General features: G+C 42.2%; 2 protein-coding genes across 2 annotated transcripts; both read right to left on the reverse strand.

Moving 5' to 3' along the window:
* Positions 1 to 3061: 3061 nt before the first annotated feature.
* LOC124256604 (multiple epidermal growth factor-like domains protein 10) lies at positions 3062 to 8377 on the reverse strand. Its single transcript, XM_046690582.1, has 5 exons — positions 8320 to 8377; positions 8136 to 8216; positions 7133 to 7630; positions 6475 to 6595; positions 3062 to 5546 (listed from the first exon to the last, which is right to left on the reverse strand). The coding sequence occupies exons 2-5, from the start codon at positions 8185 to 8187 to the stop codon at positions 5384 to 5386; spliced, it is 834 nt and encodes a 277-aa protein (XP_046546538.1). The 5' UTR covers positions 8188 to 8216; positions 8320 to 8377; the 3' UTR covers positions 3062 to 5383.
* A 4697-nt stretch (positions 8378 to 13074) lies between these two features.
* Positions 13075 to 19348, reverse strand: LOC124256605 (multiple epidermal growth factor-like domains protein 10). Its single transcript, XM_046690583.1, has 5 exons — positions 18849 to 19348; positions 17848 to 17904; positions 15578 to 16267; positions 14843 to 14978; positions 13075 to 14326 (listed from the first exon to the last, which is right to left on the reverse strand). Exons 1-5 carry the CDS (start codon positions 18922 to 18924, stop codon positions 14188 to 14190), a joined length of 1098 nt encoding a protein of 365 aa, XP_046546539.1. The 5' UTR covers positions 18925 to 19348; the 3' UTR covers positions 13075 to 14187.
* Positions 19349 to 19739: the final 391 nt, after the last annotated feature.

A 19739-nucleotide genomic window follows, 5' to 3' on the forward strand; every position in this document is an offset into this window, starting at 1 on the left:
CGCCCCCAGCCTGCTTCCACTGAAACACACCCGATCCCCTGTCTGCTCACAGCATAATCTCACGACCCAAGCCTACTTTCACTGAAACAGACCCGATCCCCAGCCTGCTCACAGTATCATCTCACGAACCCAGCCTACTTTCACTGAAACAGACCCGATCCCCCTGTCTGCTCACTGTATCGTCTCCCCACCCCAACCTACTTTCACTGAAACAGACCTGATCCCCTGTCTGCTCACAGTATCGTCTCACGACCCCAGCCCACTTTCACTGAAACAGACCCGATCCCCAGCCTGCTCACAGTATCATCTCCCGACCCCAGCCTACTCACTGTATAATCTCCCCACCCCAACCTACTTTCACTGAAACAGACCCGATACCCTGTCTGCTCACAGTATAATCTCACGACCCCAACCTACTTTCACTGAAACAGACCCGATTCCCTGTCTGCTCACAGTATAATCTCACGACCCCAACCTACTTTCACTGAAACAAACCCGATCCCCTGTCTGCTCACTGTATCATCTCCCGACCCAAACCTCCTTTCACTTAACAGACCCGATTCCCTGTCTGCTCACTGTATCATCTCCCGACCCCAACCTACTTTCACTTAAACAGACCCGATCCCCTGTCTGCTCACTGTATCATCTCACGACCCCAGCCCACTTTCACTGAAACAGACCCGATCCCCAGCCTGCTCACAGTATCATCTCCCGACCCCAGCCTACTCACTGTATAATCTCACGACCCCAGCCTACTTTCACTGAAACAGACCCGATACCCTGTCTGCTCACAGTATAATCTCACGACCCCAACCTACTTTCACTGAAACAGATCCGATTCCCTGTCTGCTCACAGTATAACCTCACGACGCCAACCTACTTTCACTGAAACAGACCCGATTCCCTGTCTGTTCACAGTATCGTCTCACGACCCCAGCCCACTTTCACTGAAACAGACCCGATCCCCAGCCTGCTCACAGTATCATCACCCGACCCCAGCCTACTCACTGTATAATCTCCCCACCCCAACCTACTTTCACTGAAACAGATCCGATTCCCTGTCTGCTCACAGTATAATCTCCCGACCTCAACCTACTTTCACTGAAACAGACCCGATCCCCAGCCTGCTCACAGTATCATTTCCCGACCCCAGCCTACTCACTGTATAATCTCCCCACCCCAACCTACTTTCACTGAAACAGACCCGATACCCTGTCTGCACACAGTATAATCTCACGACCCCAGCCTACTTTCACTGAAACAGATCCGATTCCCTGTCTGCTCACAGTATAACCTCACGACGCCAACCTACTTTCACTGAAACAGACCCGATTCCCTGTCTGTTCACAGTATAATCTCCCGACCCCAACCTACTTTCACTTAAACAGACCCGATCCCCTGTCTGCTCGCAGTATCGTCTCACGACCCCAGCCCACTTTCACTGAAACAGACCCGATCCCCTGTCTGCTCACTGTATAATCTCACGACCCGAACCCGCTCTCTGTATGATCTCCCGATCCCAACCCTACTTTCACTGAAACAGATTTTTTGCGAAACTTCCGTTTCTTTTGCTGTTCAGTATATTTGAATGAACATGGAAATTATAAAATGAAACGTCATCGGTGTTGGCCCTTTTCTCTCCTACTTTCTGGAAAATGTCAATATTATTGCTTTACACTAAACAGGGTAGTATCCGAGAAATGACAGGCTTAAAGCCGTGGTGTGATTGCTGTGTGCGGCCAACTGCATAGTGATTTAACATATCCACACAAAGTCAACGTTACCCGACAAAGGTCTGTCTGTCACTTTACATACAAGTGCATTTAGTAGCGGGCGTGAATACCTGACCCGCAATGTTATTGTTAGCTGACAGATTTCCAACGCTGTGAATTACCTGTTGGTATGTTGGTTGTATAGCCCCGTAATGTCACTGCCAAGGGACGGCGGCCTGTAAATTATCGAGACGATCAAGTGCTTTAAACACACAGTTTTACATCTCGAAACTTTACTTCCTCAAAGACCCGAATATTGTAATCGTTATCAAACCCTTAACAAACGACGATAGGGCAAGGAGGCGAACATGTTAAGGTCATATAGACAAATATAAGACGTTTCACTATATGCTGTCAAATGGCGGAGAAAGACATAAACTAAATGAAACTTGCTAAAATATGGCTCGCAATGTAACCTATGTGGCGTGATCAGTTAACATGTCAACGTCGGGTTTGTTTGCCATTAAGAGGCAAAAGATGCAGTTGGAGCGCGTCGAGGACAGTTGATGCTTACCTCTGGTAGGTATGCAAATTGGCAACAAAAGATCGGCGTAAGTGAGACAGCGTTTCCTTACTGGCTGATTATGATCCTGTTGTCCGCGTTACCATCGCATCCCTGTTTTATGGGTAGAGGTCTGGGAGAACAGCCTGCAATGCGATGCTGCCTCGAAACGCCTGCCACAACACTCACTAGCGTTCATGGTCCTGCTGCAACATGACACTACGTCACCGTGGACTGCTTTTCCCCGAAACGTGATCTCGAACGAAGTCGTCCTAGGAGCACATGCAATTCAATTTGCCAATATTCAAGGTCAATGGCCATACGAAAAGGTAGAACATGGTCACGATGTAGTCCCTTAAGCGTACGCCGATCTATTTTGTACAGTGACTCCATGCAACTCCATGCAATCACAATCAAACTGGGGGCGGTGGTATTTCCCAGTGATTAAAACGTTCGCTCGTCACGCTAAAGTCATGGGTTCGATTTCCCAAATGAGTACGATGTAGCCCATTTCTGGTGTCCCCAGTCGTGATATTGTTGTAATATTGCTAAAAGCGGCGTTAAGCCCAACTCACTCACTCATTCAAACTGACGACGCCGAGGAAGGAAGAACGCGTCACTAAAACGTTGTCCTGGGGGTCTGTCCAGATGAAGCCGCATCTCACCTGGGAGCAGGATCCTGTACCATGTCCCTTACCTGAAGCTCAGGTGCTGCCCACAACAAGCTTTATAGAAAGTAGAACATTTGTCAGGTAGTATATTTTCTGAGGCGATTTCGAAACCAGAATAACACGAACATGTTTTATTCGGATCAGGTGAGCTAAATGTCTTCAAACTATTTCAAAACTGTGACGTTCCTCTTCTTTTGTGAGACAGAAGACCGGATTGACAATAAGAAATTGTCAGTTCAAATATATCACATCATTTATATCCCCAGAAACCGATTCAGTTGGATGTAAAGGGAAAGGTATGCTCACATATGTGTGTATTTGTGAAAAGACCTGTGACAATCAGTGGCACCAGGTGTCGGGGAAAAGGGTGTCAGTGTCCTGCCCCACCTGTAGGGCTGTAGTTGACAAATACACACTATATGCTATCCTGTGGTTGTGACACAGTTACCTTGATAACGGCAATGCCCATATCAGCGTGACTGCCAACACCATGACTCACTGACTGAGCTGTACACTCTGATAAGGAAGGACAATATATAATCCATGGTGACCCCACACCACGACACGCTGATAGAGCTTTACACTCTGATGGAAGGACAATTTATAATACATGGTGATTCCACACCACGACACACTGATAGAGCTTTACACTCTGACAAGGAAGGTCAATATATAATACATGTTGACCCCACACCACGACACACTGACTGAGCTTTACACTCTGACAAGGAAGGACAATATATAATACATGTTGACCCCACACCACGACACACTGACTGAGCTTTACACTCTGACAAGGAAGGACAATATATAATACATGGTGACCCCACACCACGACACACTGACTGAGCTTCACACTCTGATGGAAGGACAATATATAATACATGGTGACCCGACACCACGACACACTGACTGAGCTTTACACTCTGATGGAGGGACAATATATAATACATGGTGACCCCACACCACGACACACTGACTGAGCTTCACACTCTGATGGAAGGACAATATATAATACATGTTGACCCGACACCACGACACACTGACTGAGCTTTACACTCTGATGGAGGGACAATATATAATACATGGTGATTCCACCCCACGACACACTGACTGAGCTTTACACACTGATGGAAGGTCAATATATACTACTTGGTGACCCCACACCACGACACACTGACTGAGCTTCACACTCTGATGGAAGGACAATCCCCACACCACGACACACTAACTGAGCTTTACACTCTGATGGAAGGACAATATATAATACATGGTGACCAAACACCCCACGACACACTGACTGAGCTTCACACTCCGATGGAAGGACAATATATAATACATGGTGACCCCACACCACGACACACTGACATACATGTTGACCCGACACCACGACACACTGACTGAGCTTTACACTCTGATGGAGGGACAATATATAATACATGGTGATTCCACCCCACGACACACTGACTGAGCTTCACACTCTGATGGAAGGTCAATATATAATACACGGCGACCTTGACACACTATCACACACTGACAGAACTTCACACTCTGACAAGGAAGGTCAATATATAAAACATGGCCACCCTGACACAGCCCTCGAACACAGCGTATCACGTATGTTTCCTCTTACGATTTTACTGAAGATTTTCCTGGTGTTAGCATGTTTAGATTTTTAAAGTTGTGTTGAAATATGCTACAAAGCGCCAGAATTTGCAGCCAGATAGGAAAATATTTTCCATTTCTTTTCTTGTTACGTTCGTCGTCTATGGAAGTTAAATTACCAATGTATGTCCCTGGCTGAGGATACACTGACAACAGCCAGTTACTTGTTTCAAACATTTTAGATATTTGAAGGTGTTTTACGGTATCCCCCAAAACACAAGAAACAATGCACGTTTTGAGGCTACATGTAGCACAAATGTCGAGGCTACAAAAGGAGGTTCTGTCAAAGGAAGTGTTTGTTATCTGCACTTTGCACAGAGTAAAGTCAATCTCCACGCATGGTGTTATTGTTCTAATCCTTCCTTGCAGTACATGACCTGATACCTTACACCACAGACAGCATCAAGCCAAGGTTAAATGTGAAGAGAAATGTGACTCGAGCACATGAACTGCGGGTTTTCCATTGTCCTGTTGTTTTACACTCGCCCTGTAGCTGTCGACTTCATTCAACATGAGCATTGTCATGTCTGACAGAGTTATCGTTGAAGCTAACCATTGTCCTCATCCACAGATAACGGCTGCGTTTGGGAGCGGGCTGAGAGACACAGGCAGAGTGAGTGAGTGAAAAAATTGAGAACGTGGCACAATGAGATGTGCACGAGATGGTGTAGCTTGACAGAATCGTTCCACGTACAAGGGATATTCACAATAGGACGTTTTAAAGTAGCGATCCCTAACAAACTGTGAGTATCGTAGATGGGAACAATGAGTTGTCAGTGGAAAACAATGGCGGGACGCCTCTCACCATCAACAACATCATAATAGGCATGATTGGAAGGTCGGTTAGTATCGAGGGTATCTCTCTGCACTGACGGTAAATACTCCAGATATTCCACCTCATCTTGACGCATCTGTTCCCTCTGTTCAGCCTGCTCCCTGCAACACAAACATAGGAAATATGTGTATTCCCAATGGTTTCTGGTACACTCCGTGCACGACAAAGATATGAAATATATATGCCCTATGATGTTTGCTATATACTCCACAAGCTCATGTTACCCGTGAAGGTCCAGGTTAGAATATTGATCTTCAGTAACCCATACTTGTCGTTAGAGGCGGCTAACGGGATCGGGTGGTTAGGCTCGCTGACTTGCTTGACACAATGCATGTCATCGGTTCCCAATTGCGCAGATCGATGATCATCAGTGGATGCTCCTGATCAGTGGATTGTGCGGTCCAGGCTCGATTATTATATACAGACCGACGCCATATAGCAGGAATTTGCTGAGTGCGGCGTAACACTAAACTCACTCACTCAAGCTCATATGATAATAATAATACCACTCATATAGCGCTCCATGCCTCAAAGGCTGGCTTTAAGCTGCCTGATAGGCGCTTGATGGCTTATAGTCATGTGACGTATCCCACCGGTATCCAGTTTCTGCTGGGAGAACAGAGGCAATTTTAAACAATTTTTTAACTCAATTGCCTAAGGTGAGACGACGCTTGTCTCGCACTCACCGAATGCAATCCTGTTTCTCACATAAAATTGTATACATTATGATTTGGGTTGACACACAATAGGACTTTTGATTCTGTTTCTCCACTCATATTACACTAACAAGCACCGATCCAGATGATGCTGATTATAGAATCACATATTCGTTACCAAATGATTAACCTACACTGGTCTTGCACAATAGATCCTGCAGGCTGCAGGGTATCTAGTATTAGAAACATATTTCCACAACAGAACATATTGGTCAGGGTGTTGTCATTGTGTGAGTATGTCACTGTTTAACCCGATACGTGCTACTGTAGGGGTTGCGCATTGACAGTTACCAAAACACGGCCACAAACTCACCTTTGTTTGGACAAACGCTTGTAATAGAGCAGGCATAGTGTCACCAAGATGCCGGACACAAGGAGAAGTAGTGACACCAACAGTCCAGTCAGTGTTCTCCTTGTCTGACCACCATTACCTTCTGTCAAATAAATAGAGAAAACTGACACTAAACATGTGAAACAGTCCAGGCAGTGCACTCCTTGTCTGACCACCATTACCTTCTGTCAAACAAACAGAGAAAACTGACACTAAACATGTGAAACAGTCCAGTCACTGCTCTCCTTGTCTGACCACCATTACCTTCTGTCAAGCGAACAGAGAAAACTGACACTAAACATGTGAAACAATCCAGTCACTGCTCTTCTTGTCTGACCACCATTACCTTCTGTCAAACAAACAGAGAAAACTGACACTAAACATGTGAAACGGTCCAGTCAGTCCTCTCCTTGTCTTACCACCATTACCTTCTGTCAAACAAACAAAGACAACTGACACTAAACATGTGAAACAATCCAGTCAGTGCTCTCCTTGTCTGACCACCATTACCTTCTGTCAAGCAAACAGAGAAAACTGACACTAAACATGTGCAACAATCCAGCCAGAACAGTCTTTTTCTGAATCAAGATTAAGCAGGCATTGCATTGCAGATTACAGTTATTACTTATACAAAACTCACGTGGGTCATTCTCACAGTCGCCCTTTTCACAGTCTCCAGACCCATGGCAGTTTTCACATCCACAGTTCTGACCGTCAAAAGGAGATTGACATTCAGTGCATCTTCCGGTCGATCTGTTGCAGATCTTGCATCGGCTGGAACACGACTTACAGCCAGTCCCGTAGTAGGAGTGTACACACCCAGACACACAGGATGACCCCAGCTGACAATATCCTCCATCACAACCACCTGGACATGCTGTACAGTTACCTCCTTGACTGTCACAGGGTATGTTGCAGCCAGCACCTTGATGTCCCGGGACACAGCCGTCTGTACAGTTGACATTGCCATTTCCTGATTCTGTACATTTCTTATTAAGACAATTCTCACTACAAAAAGCATCGCATCTCCGGCCGAAATACCCTACAGTACACTCCAGGCAAATCCCTGCTCCGTCACAGTCGGAACAGTGCTGGTTGTCCTTGCAGGAGACAGGTGGAAGTGTGGAGCTTATCTCTGCTGAAGAATCAAATGTAATGACCTGAGTTCATGAAACATGAATGTATTAACGTTTGATGCTTCATGCTTTTCGAGTTTCTTGTTTGTTGTGAATTGGTCGATTTCTTTATTCTTTAAAGACACATTAGGCAATGTCCCAGTTATATATATGGTCGTCGGCCTGCAAATAGATTCTGGACCAGACAATCCTGTGATCAACATCATGAGCATCGATCTACGCAACTGGATACGATGACATGTTGAAAACTCAGCAAGCCTGACCACCCGATCCCGGTAGTCGACGTTTACGACGAGCATGGGTTACTGAAGACCAATTCTAACCGAGATGTTGGGGTGACTTTATACTGACGTCAAACTTTTCGATTTCTGACAGGGACGCTTAGTTTTGGAAAAAAATAAACTTACACTGTTATGGTCTCCTACGTCCCCTGTCCTATAAATCTTTCTAACATTTCATTAATGTCCACATGGGGTACTTGCGTAAATTGTGCTCTGTTCCTCTTACCTTGTGTGGCGATATGTGAGCACATCAAACACAGAATATTCAACCAGTCCATGCTTGTTCTGAGGAAGTGATATAGCAGTCCTGAATGAAAACATGCACAGTCGGTGTTATAATAGTTTCACGATGTTAAACTAAGGTAACAAATATTGTTCATGAAATACTACCTAAATCAAGTGGTACTTACATTAACCCTGAGAACGCGTGACTGAGAATAAACAACAACGTATTTTGTTTTGGTTTCCTTGTATTTAAAACTAGAAAATTCATCGAGTCGGTTGACTTCACTTTTCTATTCCTTATTTGCAGGAAAATGTGCTTTTGTTGAAATGTCAAGGACGTTTGAATGCAAACGCGAGATAGTTGAGTCCTTGTTTCTCATTTAAAAGTAAGTTATTATTCGTCAACACGGCAAATGTATACAATAACAATATGTAATGACTTACACAATCCCTGCTGCTGTATGACAGGACTTATTTCATATGATATGCAATGTGTGACATACGTCAATGATATGTTATGTACGATGTGTGAGATACGTCAATGATATGCTATGTACAATGTGTTGAGTGTGATATCTTGCTGGTGGTATTTACAGTACTTATCTGCATGATATGATATATGATATGTTTCATGTATTATGTGACGTGTGGTATGTGTCATGTATGATATGATGTATGGTATGTGTCATGCATGATATGTCGGGTGGTATGCGTCATTTTTTGATATGCCGAGTGGTATGTGTCATGTATGATATGATTTATGGTACGTGTCATGTATGATACACCGTGTCGTATGTGTCATGTATGACATGAAGTGGTGTATGTGGCATGCAAGATGTGACGTGTGGTATGTGTCATGCATGGTATGTTCTGTAGTATGTGGCATGCATGAAATGACGTGTGGTATGTGTCATGTATGATTTCACGAGTGGTATGTGTCATGTTTGATATGACGTGAGATATATGTCATGCATGGTATGACGTGTGACATGTGTCATGTATGATGTGTCATGTTTTATGTGTCATGTATGATATGTCATGTGGTATGGATCATGTATGATTTGCCATGTGGCATGAGCTTTGTATGATATGACGTGTGGTATATGTTGTGTATGATATGACGTGTGTTATGTGCCATGTATGATATGACGTGTGGTATGTGTCATGCATGATACGACGTGTGGTATGCGTCATGTAAGATATGACGTGTGGTATGTGTCATGCATGATATGACGTGTGGTATGTGTCATGTATGATCTGACGTGTGGTATATGTCATGTTTGCTATGACCTGTGGAGTGTGTCATATTGGATATGACGTATGGTATGTAATACGCATGGTATGGTGTGTGGCATGTGTCATGCATGATATGACTTGTGGTATGCGTCATGTTTGATATGACGTGTGTTATATGTCATGTATAATATGGCGTACGCTATGTTTCATATATTATATGATGTATGGTATGAGTTATGCATGATATGACGTGTGACATGTGTCCTGTATCATCTGACGTGTGGTATGTGTCATGCATGATATGATGTGTGGTGTGTGTCATGTTTCATATGGCGTACGCTATGTTTCATATATTATATGATGTATGGCATGAGTTAAGCGTGATATGACGTGTGACATCTGTCATGTATCATCTGACGTGTGGTATGTGTCATGCATGATATGATGTGTGGTGTGTGTCATGTTTCATATGGCGTGTGGTATGTGTCATGTATGATATGACGTGTGGTATTGGTTGTGCATGATATGACGTGTGACATGTGTCATGCATTATATGACGTATTGAATTTATCACGCATGATATGATGTGTGACATGTGTCATGTATGATGTAACGTGTGGTATGTGTCATGTATGATATGTCGTGTGGTTTATGTCATTTTTGATATGGCGAATGGTATGTAAAACGCATGGTATGTCCTGTCGTATGTGTCATGCATGATATGTCGTGCGGTATGTGTCATGTATGATATCACGTGTGGCATGTGTTATGTATGATATGACGAGTGGTATATGCCATGTATGATATGACGTCTTGTATGTTTCATGTAGGATATGTCGTGTGGCATGTGTCATGTATTCTATGACGTATGGTATGTGTCATATATGATATGACGTATGGTATTTGTTATGTATGCTATGACGTATGGTATGTGTCATGTTTGATATGACGTATGGTATGTGTCATGTATGATATGACGTGTGTAATGTGTCATGTGTGATGTGTCGTGTGGCATGTGGCATGTTTGATATGACGTATGGTATGTGTCATGTTGATATGACGTATGGTATGTGTCATGTATGATATGACGTGTGGTATGTGTCATGTGTGATGTGTCGTGTGGCATGTGGCATGTGTGATATGACGTATGGTATGTGCCATGTATGATGTGACGTGTGGTATGTGTCATGTATGGTATGACGTATGGTATGTGGCATGTATGCTATGACGTATGGTATGTGTCATGTATGACATGACGTATAGTATATGTCATGTATGATATGACGTATGGTTTGTGTCATTTATGATATGACGTGTGGTATGTGTCATGTATGATGTGATGTGTGGTATGTGTCATGTATGATATGACGTATGGTATATGTCATGTATGATATGACGTGTGGTATGTGTCATGTATGATGTGACGTGTGGTATGTGCCTTGTATGATGTGACGTATGGTATGTGTCATGTATGATATGACGTGTGGTATGTGCCATGCATGATATAACGTGTGGTATGTGTAGTATATGATATGACGTGTGTCATGTTGGATATGTGACGCTCCTCATGTGAGTTTTAATATGCCTTCACGTGAAATGTGTTCTAAATTCTGTGTTAAGTATCATGTATCAAGTGTCATGTAATATGTACACAGGCGAGGCGACAACTTAGATCGGTTTCCATTGCTTCGTGACACAAACATACAATGCATTGAGTAGTAGTGTTGTGGATTTGGGAAGAAGAAACTAGATTCAGCAATCTGCTGATATTGGCTTCCTGTTATCACGGAATACTTCTCTGTGGTGCAATATGTGTGTTCTGTTCCCAGGCGTGTAGAACAAAGTTGACAACACTAGTACAACACTGACAACAAGATGTCGTCAGGCAGACTGAAAATGAAGTTTAAGACGTTACTGACAAACTATTTCATGGCCGTCTACAGCATAACAACTGTGATATGTATCAGAATAATCGAATCTGCTTTAGGTTACAAATGATGAAAACACGACCTGTGACAGTGGAAATTTCCAATTAAATCCTTTCTATATTTCGCTAATATTTTGACATTAAAGCGATACTTAGATAATAGACACATTCAACGGTTACCGTTTCTATGTCCATATGGACACGCTATACATTCATCTCCTCTGATGTCCGTGTCGCCCACAGCTGATATTTGTAAACATACGAACACAGACAGTTACTGAAACCACGTCCTGTAGGCTGACATGGTGTCAGGTTAAGTTATGCTAATTAATGCAAAACTAAAGTAAACATGTATTGATGCAACTAAGTGTCACAAGATGAAGCCGGCATGTGTCTTTATAAATAATTTTGCTGACAAATGATTATACCACAACGTGCTAATAATGTATTGAAGCAACTTAGTGTCAGAAAATGAAGCCGGTGTGTGTCCTTATAAATAAGTTTGCTGACAAATGATTATACCACGACGTGCTAATAATGTATTGAAGCAACTTAGTGTCAGAAAATGAAGCCGGCGTGTGTCTTTATACTTATGTTTGCTGACAAATGATTATACCACAACGTGCTAATAATGTATTGAAGCAACTTAGTGTCACAAGATGAAGCCGGCGTGTGTCTTTATAAATAAGTTTGCTGACAAATGATTTGCCACAACGTGCTAATAATGTATTGAAGGAACTTAGTGTCACAAGATGAAGCCGGCATGTGTCTTTATAAATAAGTTTGCTGACAAATGATTTACCACAACGTGCTAATAATGTATTGAAGCAACTTAGTGTCACAAAATGAAGCCGGCGTGTGTCCTTATAAATAAGTTTGCTGACAAATGATTATACCACAACGTGCTAATAATGTATTGAAGCAACTTAGTGTCACAAAATGAAGCCGACGTGTGTCTTTATAAATTGGTTACCTGATAAATGATTATACCACAACGTGCTAATAATTCCTGAACAAAATGGTGAACAAACTTCAGACTGATGTAGCCATTGCAACCCGTGAAATCTAAAACTATCTATATGTATATCGTTAAGCAATGGACTGTACTTTCTGATATCACGCTGAAGACCAAGGTTCGATCCCCTAAATTGGAGCAATGTCAGAAGCTTTCCCACCGTAATATTTCTGGAATGTCGTACATCTGACACGCTGTTATTACAGCAATCCTCACATTGTCCTTGAACAATGGAACCACTGAACCCCCCGTTATCTGGAATATGTCATACATCTCACCTCATTGTTATTACAGCAATCCTCAGATTGTTCATTGAACGAAGGAACCAATGAACCCGCCGTTATGTGGAGGGAAATGTTTGGTCATTGCGTAATCCGCATTTAGTTACAATTTTGCAACTTATCGGATTTCCGCTCATTTGTAGAAAGATTTCCTAAGGAAATGAGCATAACGATATTCAGATCACATCGCTGTTTGGATCGTTGCATGAGTCACTGGTCACCAGTATGGTGATCTACATTCAGTAGTTTGCAATCTATCGCCTGTTTTCATATTGCATTGTCATTTAAAGTTAAAATATTACTTAAATACTAGTTTTAAATATAAATCTCTGATAATCTAGTTGTATTACTGTCCTTCGTTGACAGGTTTTTAAAATTTACTTTCATTTACTATATCCGTATAATTTGACCTAACTCACTCACTCACTCACTCATTAGTCACGGATGACTCTATTACTTCAATATGATAACAACACACAAGAATTATTTAGATTCTTTATTCAACATTCAAAACAAATACACTGTGCGTGACTGAACATCGTCAGTCACCTTGTCGTTGATTGGGGCTGTACACAAATGGAGCTGTGCAACTATTTTGAAATGGTATTTATATTATTAGTCTGCACGAAACTGTCATGGAAAGGAAATTGAAAGTTGAATGGGTGTGGACGTAATGAGCCACACGCAGCGACAATGACTATAAGAGGTCTACATTTTATATATCATATCAGTCAACATTTTCTTATATTATTGATTATAGGAAATGCCGAGTCGGAATGCTGCTAATCACAACATCTCCATGACATATCTTGAAGTTGGAGAGTCCCAGTGTGATATGTGTACGTCATTTCAACGGAAACAAGATCACCGCATCTCATTAATGGGATTGGTATTCCCTCCTGAATTTATTCTAAGATGGTCCTTGAAGTGATAGATCAAGTCGACATCCCCTGCACAAGATAGCATATGTCAGGATCTTTCATCTACGTCATCAACGCGAAGGATTATTACCAGTCCATGTTTATCTCGTCTTCATCACAATGTCTTCTGGAATCCTCATCGACGTCTTCAGACAGCCTATCACTCACCCCATGTCTATATCGTCTTCATCACAATGTCTCATCTGAACCGTCTAAAGAAAGACTATCACTAGGTCCATGTATACCTCATCTTCATCACAATGTCTCATCTGAACCGTCTAAAGAAAGACTATCACTAGACCCATGTCTATCTCCTCTTCATCACAATGTCTCATCTGAACCGTCTAAAGAAAGACTATCACTCACCCCATGTCTACCTCGTCTTCATCACAATGTCTCATCTGAACCGTCTACAGAAAGACTATTACTGACCCCATGTCTACCTCGTCTTCATCACAATGTCTCATCTGAACCGTCTACAGAACGACTATCACTAGACCCATGTCTATTTCCTCTTCATCACAATGTCTCATCTGAACCGTTTACAGAATGACTGTCACTAGACCCATGTCTATCTCCTCTTCATCACAATGTCTCATCTGACCCGTCTAGAGAAAGACTATCACTAGACCCATGTCTATCTCCTCTTCATCACAATGTCTCATCTGAACCGTCTACAGAAAGATTATCACTGGACCAGTTCCACTTTCGTCGACATCACAGTATGTATGGTGAGACCTTATGTACATGGATGCCAGCCTCTCTCTGGCTGGTTCATCTCGATATTCAACTTCCTCTTGGACCGCCCCCGCTCTTCAAAACAACAAAACTTCACATTAGGTATAAGGAACAAGGGGCTTAAGGTATTGTTACACTCTGTAACAGGCATGTGTATATGAACGAACGAACGAACGAATGCAGATACTCAAATGATGCAACACAATGAGATCGATGTTGTCAACATTTCAGTCATGACCTATGTCCTGATTAAAACATTCCCGAGAGGAGGTGGGGTAGCCCAGTGGTAAAAGCGTTCGCTTGTCTCGTCATAGACCTGTGTTCGATTCCCCATTAGGGTACAATGTGTGAAGTCAATTTTGTGATGTCCCCCGCCGTGATGTTGTTTGAATATTACTAAAAGTGGTGTGAACCCACATTCAATCACTCACGAAACATTCCCATGTGAGCATCACATCAAATTTTCCATCTTCACACAAGCCATGAAAATCTGTGTTTCCAACATTATGAAATACGGCATGACATACACATAACGGACGAACGATGATCACAAATCTCACGGGCGTTTATTGAATATACTTTTCAGCTTACCTTTGTGAGAACGTAATTCTGCAGTAGCAGACACAGACAGTGATCAGGATGCAGAATACAAAGAGGCAGAGCACTGTCAAGAGACCCATGTTGATTGATTGATTGAGGTCCCGATCATCACTGACCTCTTGGTCTCCTTGGAACAAAACAGGAACGAATCAAGGCGTATATTGGACATATCCGGCGTTAACTGTGTTAACTGTGTTAACGGTGTCGTTATTGAGTTAACATTTACTACCTCTGATGATAGACTTAACAGTGTGGTAGGTGTTGTGTCTGGCCGAGGTTTACATATTTAGTTGAACATAACACATGACTACTACCCACTCTAGAATCAATATAGAACGGGACATAAATAGCATTGCAATCTTATAATTATTACAGCTGCTTATGCCTAAGGTCCCGTTATGCTGTTCCCAATCTGTATAAAGAAGCATGTTATTGCCTTTGAATATGCCGTTTAAATGAGTTGGTTTGTTTCTTTCTTGTTTCACCCTGCACTAAGCAATATTCCAGCAATGTGGCGGCTTTCTGTAAATAATCGGGACCAGACAACCCAATCATGAGCATCGATCTACGCAATTAGGATACGATGACCTGTGTCCACCGTGCCACCGAGCCTCGCCATCCGATCCCGTTAGTCGCCTCATACGACAAGCATGGGTTGCTGAAGACCAGTCCTAGCCCGAGTCTCTAAGGGTATGTTATTTTAATAAAACACTGTCAGCTATTCACCTTCAGGGCATGTTTCGATGGTACATTCAGCTAGGGTACAGTTGAGTCTGCATGAAGATCTGCATCCACGCCCGGTCTTGTTGCAGCCTCTGAAGCAGAATCCTGACATCTGATCACAATCTCCATCACCACAAACTCGACATGACTTGTTGCAGTGGTCCCCATACAACCCCGGCTTACATCCTGTATCCGGGGGTTTAACATCTGGGTGACGGGATCCGTGGACACAGTCGCCATGTTTACAACCACTGTCAGTATGTCCAGGTACACAACCACCTTCACAACCGCTGGCGGGGTTCGTCTCAATGCATGTTCCTGTTATTCTGTTGCATTGCTTACATCCACTTGAACAGTTCTTACAGCCAGCCCCGTAGTAGGAGTCTACACATCCAGACACACAGGAAGAGCCCAGCTGACAATATCCTCCATCACAACCACCTGGACATGCTGTACAGCTACCTCCTGTACTGTCACATGGTATGTTGCAGCCGGTACCCTGGTATCCAGACACGCAACCATTCGTGCAATTGTCATTACCATTGCTTGAAAGTGAGCACGCTTTGCCCAGACAGTTCTTGTTGCACTTGGACCTGCATTTCTGATCATAAAACCCAAGTAGACAGTCAGAGGTACAGAATCCTGTCGTGATGTCACAGTCCGAACAATGCTGGTCCTCGGTGCAGTGAGAAGCTGAAAGGGATGGTGAACATGTTTATCGAGGAAGCAATGTTCAGCTGATAGGAATTAACAGACACGGCATCATGCACTACACCATATAGAGTGTACGTTATACCTTTTACCTTATGCCTGACGCCTTGTGCCTTATGTCTAATACATTGTACTATTTAGATTGTAAATGATACATTATACCTTATGCAATATGCATTATACATCGTCGTCGTTATTGAAGGGTCAAGCTATTGGTAACACTGTTTCTTAAAAGTTGTAAAATCTTCGGGATTTTTTAATACATACCACTCAATGTCTTAACAGTATGGAAAAACAAACCAGGTCGTTGACGTGTTATTATTACGTTCTTTAACATCCAATACATTCTGTTACAAATGGCACATTTATTATTCAGATTGTCAATACGGAAACCCACCTGCCGCTTAATGTCAATGATTTGCACGTACCTTATATCTTATATCTCTTACATATTACCTTATACCTAACACATTGCTATCCTATTTTCTATAACACATTATACCTTTTTACATTATAAAATGGTATATATGCTATATTTTACCTTATACGGTACGGTGTACCATAACATTATACATCATATATATACAGTTATAAGGTATAAGCTATATGGTACGTGCAAATCATTGACATTAAGCGGCAGGTGGGTTTCCGTACTGACATTCTGAATAAAAAATGTGCCATTTGTAACAGAATGCCATTATATGTATGATACATTATGCATTATGCATTCTTCCCAAGCAAAGCTGCCCCTATTGCGAAACTCTGCGACATGAACTACCTTCGCGGTACTATATCGCGATACAGGAAAATAAACGTTTGGAAAAGTTAATATTGTCCCTTAAAATGACATACATGGTGTTGACAGTTTGGCTAATACGCCAACTAAAACGCCACTTTTGCCAAGCTTTCGCGGCAAATTCGCGAGAGTTTCACGAACAGCAGCGGTAACTCTGCTCCATTCCGGTACGAGTAACGCGATACTTTGCGACCTTTCTGCGCCATTCCGGAACGAGTAACGTGATACTTTGCGACCTTTCTGCGCCATTCCGGAACGATAAACGCGATACTTTGCTACCTTTCTGCGCCATTCCGGAACGAGTAACGCGATACTTTGCGACCTTCTGCGCCATTCCGGAACGAGTAACGCGATACTTTGCGACCTTCTGCGCCATTCCGGAACGAGTAACGCGATACTTTGCAACCTTTGTGCTCCATTCCGGAACGAGTAACGCGATACTTTGCAACCTTTCTGCGCCATTCTGGAACGAGTAACGCGATACTTTGCGACCTTTCTGCGCCACTTTCGCGGTGCTTTAGCGGTATGGCGAAACTACATCGCAATATAGGAAGGAACTTGTAGCGTAATCTGAATTGTCTCTTAAAATGCCATACATGGTGTTGACAGTTTCTCCAGGCAGTTTGTCACTGATCATGATGAAAGTCTAGTACAGCCCGATGTTACTAACAGTGCATACCACGAGTGTTTATAGCTGTAAATAATATACTTACGACATGAAACAGTTACTACTTAGTCATGCGGGAAATATTATTCACTTATTTACCTTGTGTGTGCGAAAATATACAGGCTAGGGAGAGAATAGTCAACGTGAACATTTTTCCTGAAACGATAATAAGAAGAGGTGAAATATTGCATGGTTAAAAGTGAGTGAATATTCTTTAGCGCCGCATTAAGCAACTATGCAACTATTCTCGGTGAATTATATGAACACGTGTAAATTACATAACACACGGACGTAGACACTGGAACATGCCCTTGCATCACATCAAGACCAACAACTCATACTGACTTGTTAGACACATATGTTTCACTATTGACGAAGTCAGTATACTTGCTGTTGTTGTTTCACTCCCCTAGATGCATGTGTAAGAATCCGTATCTCCGCATGTCCAGCTGGTGACTGTGAACATAGCTAGGTCGTCATGGTGAATGAACCTCATTGCCTGGTATGTATGTCGTATGTCCAGCTGGTGACTGTGAATCTGGTTAGGTCGTCATGGAGAACGAACCTCATTGCCGGGTGCATACATATGTGTATTGAGGAAATTATTTGTTGACATTGTGTTTCAAAACACTCGCTTCGACAAAAAAAGGAAATTACATTTTATGGACAAAGGCCTGTATACAATCTCAGTAGTTGGTTGGCAACTTCGATTTTAGAATTCTGTGTCAACAAAATAATGTATATGTTTTCACTTGACAATAGTTTTGTTACACTTCTAGAGTGTTTAATAAAGAGCAGAACACAGTGAATTATACTTATGCATTAGTTTGTTTAGTATCAGAATATAAGCCACATTCAAAGCTCTGTAAATTAAACGCCACCATTTCTCTTCGACGCTGTACTCAGCCAATAACACTCCAGCCGTATGACAGCCGTCTGTACATGATGGGTTCTCGACCAGACAACCTAGTGAGTGATATCATCAGCGTCAGTCTAGGCACTGGGGTTTTGGTGACTTAAACATGTCTGCGAGCCTGGCCGATCCCGTTAGTCGCCACTTAAGACAGGTATGAGCTGCAGAACAGTAAAAATATTCTTACCTCGTTTCGTCATGGGGGATGATGTGTTTGGGAAAATGAATACACGCACAACGAAATGCGTGTTTCTTCCATACATGACTGCCTCAAGGTCTCGGTTGACTGGATTTCTCTAGAGAACAAACCTGTTTTGCATTGATCAAATAAATGTTCAAGTTGTTCACGGTAGAGGAAAATATTTCAACACAAATTAAACGTTCTGGCTCATAACGTGTATATAAATGTCTACCAACGAGTGGAGGACGATGAACTGCATTGAACACAAGGAACATATTTCAGAAATTGTTTCGAATGAGTAATACGGCAATATTTACGTTGGACCTCCATATACGGCAACCTGAGGCTTACACGTGGACATATATCAGAGGGACACTGAAAGATCACTACCCTGTAGAAAGTACTGTGTTCTTAAATAGAAACATGCCAGACCGTAAACAACATTATGTTATTGTATAAATCGACATCTAGGCGTTTGATACGGACATAATGAGCTGTTTATATCACACGATAGTTTTACATACAATATAACAACCATGTGTCGATCACATATGAGTCGAGTTTGCAGTTGTCTCGAATTACAAGCTTAGTAATTTCGTATTTTTCTTTATTCATTTGTCGGTAACATCGGATAACTAGACGCATTCACGTTGTTTGCGTCAAATTCGACACAACGGTATTCGACCGGAAATGTATCGGACAAATAGTATGTGCACTGTATAATAAGTTTCAAATTTATTTTTTATAGACATCTTCAACAACCAGTTAAAACGTAAAATTAGTAATCTGTATTGAGCATATTTAACTTAAATGTTAAGTGCAACGCGAGTGTTAAACTGTGAATGTCCAATTAACTAAATAATTTACTAAAATAATCATATAGCCAATCATATCGAC

The sequence above is a fragment of the Haliotis rubra genome, unplaced genomic scaffold (genome assembly GCF_003918875.1).
Source record: "Haliotis rubra isolate DU_JTF1 unplaced genomic scaffold, ASM391887v1 Scf630, whole genome shotgun sequence".
NCBI classification, from domain to species: domain Eukaryota; kingdom Metazoa; phylum Mollusca; class Gastropoda; order Lepetellida; family Haliotidae; genus Haliotis; species Haliotis rubra.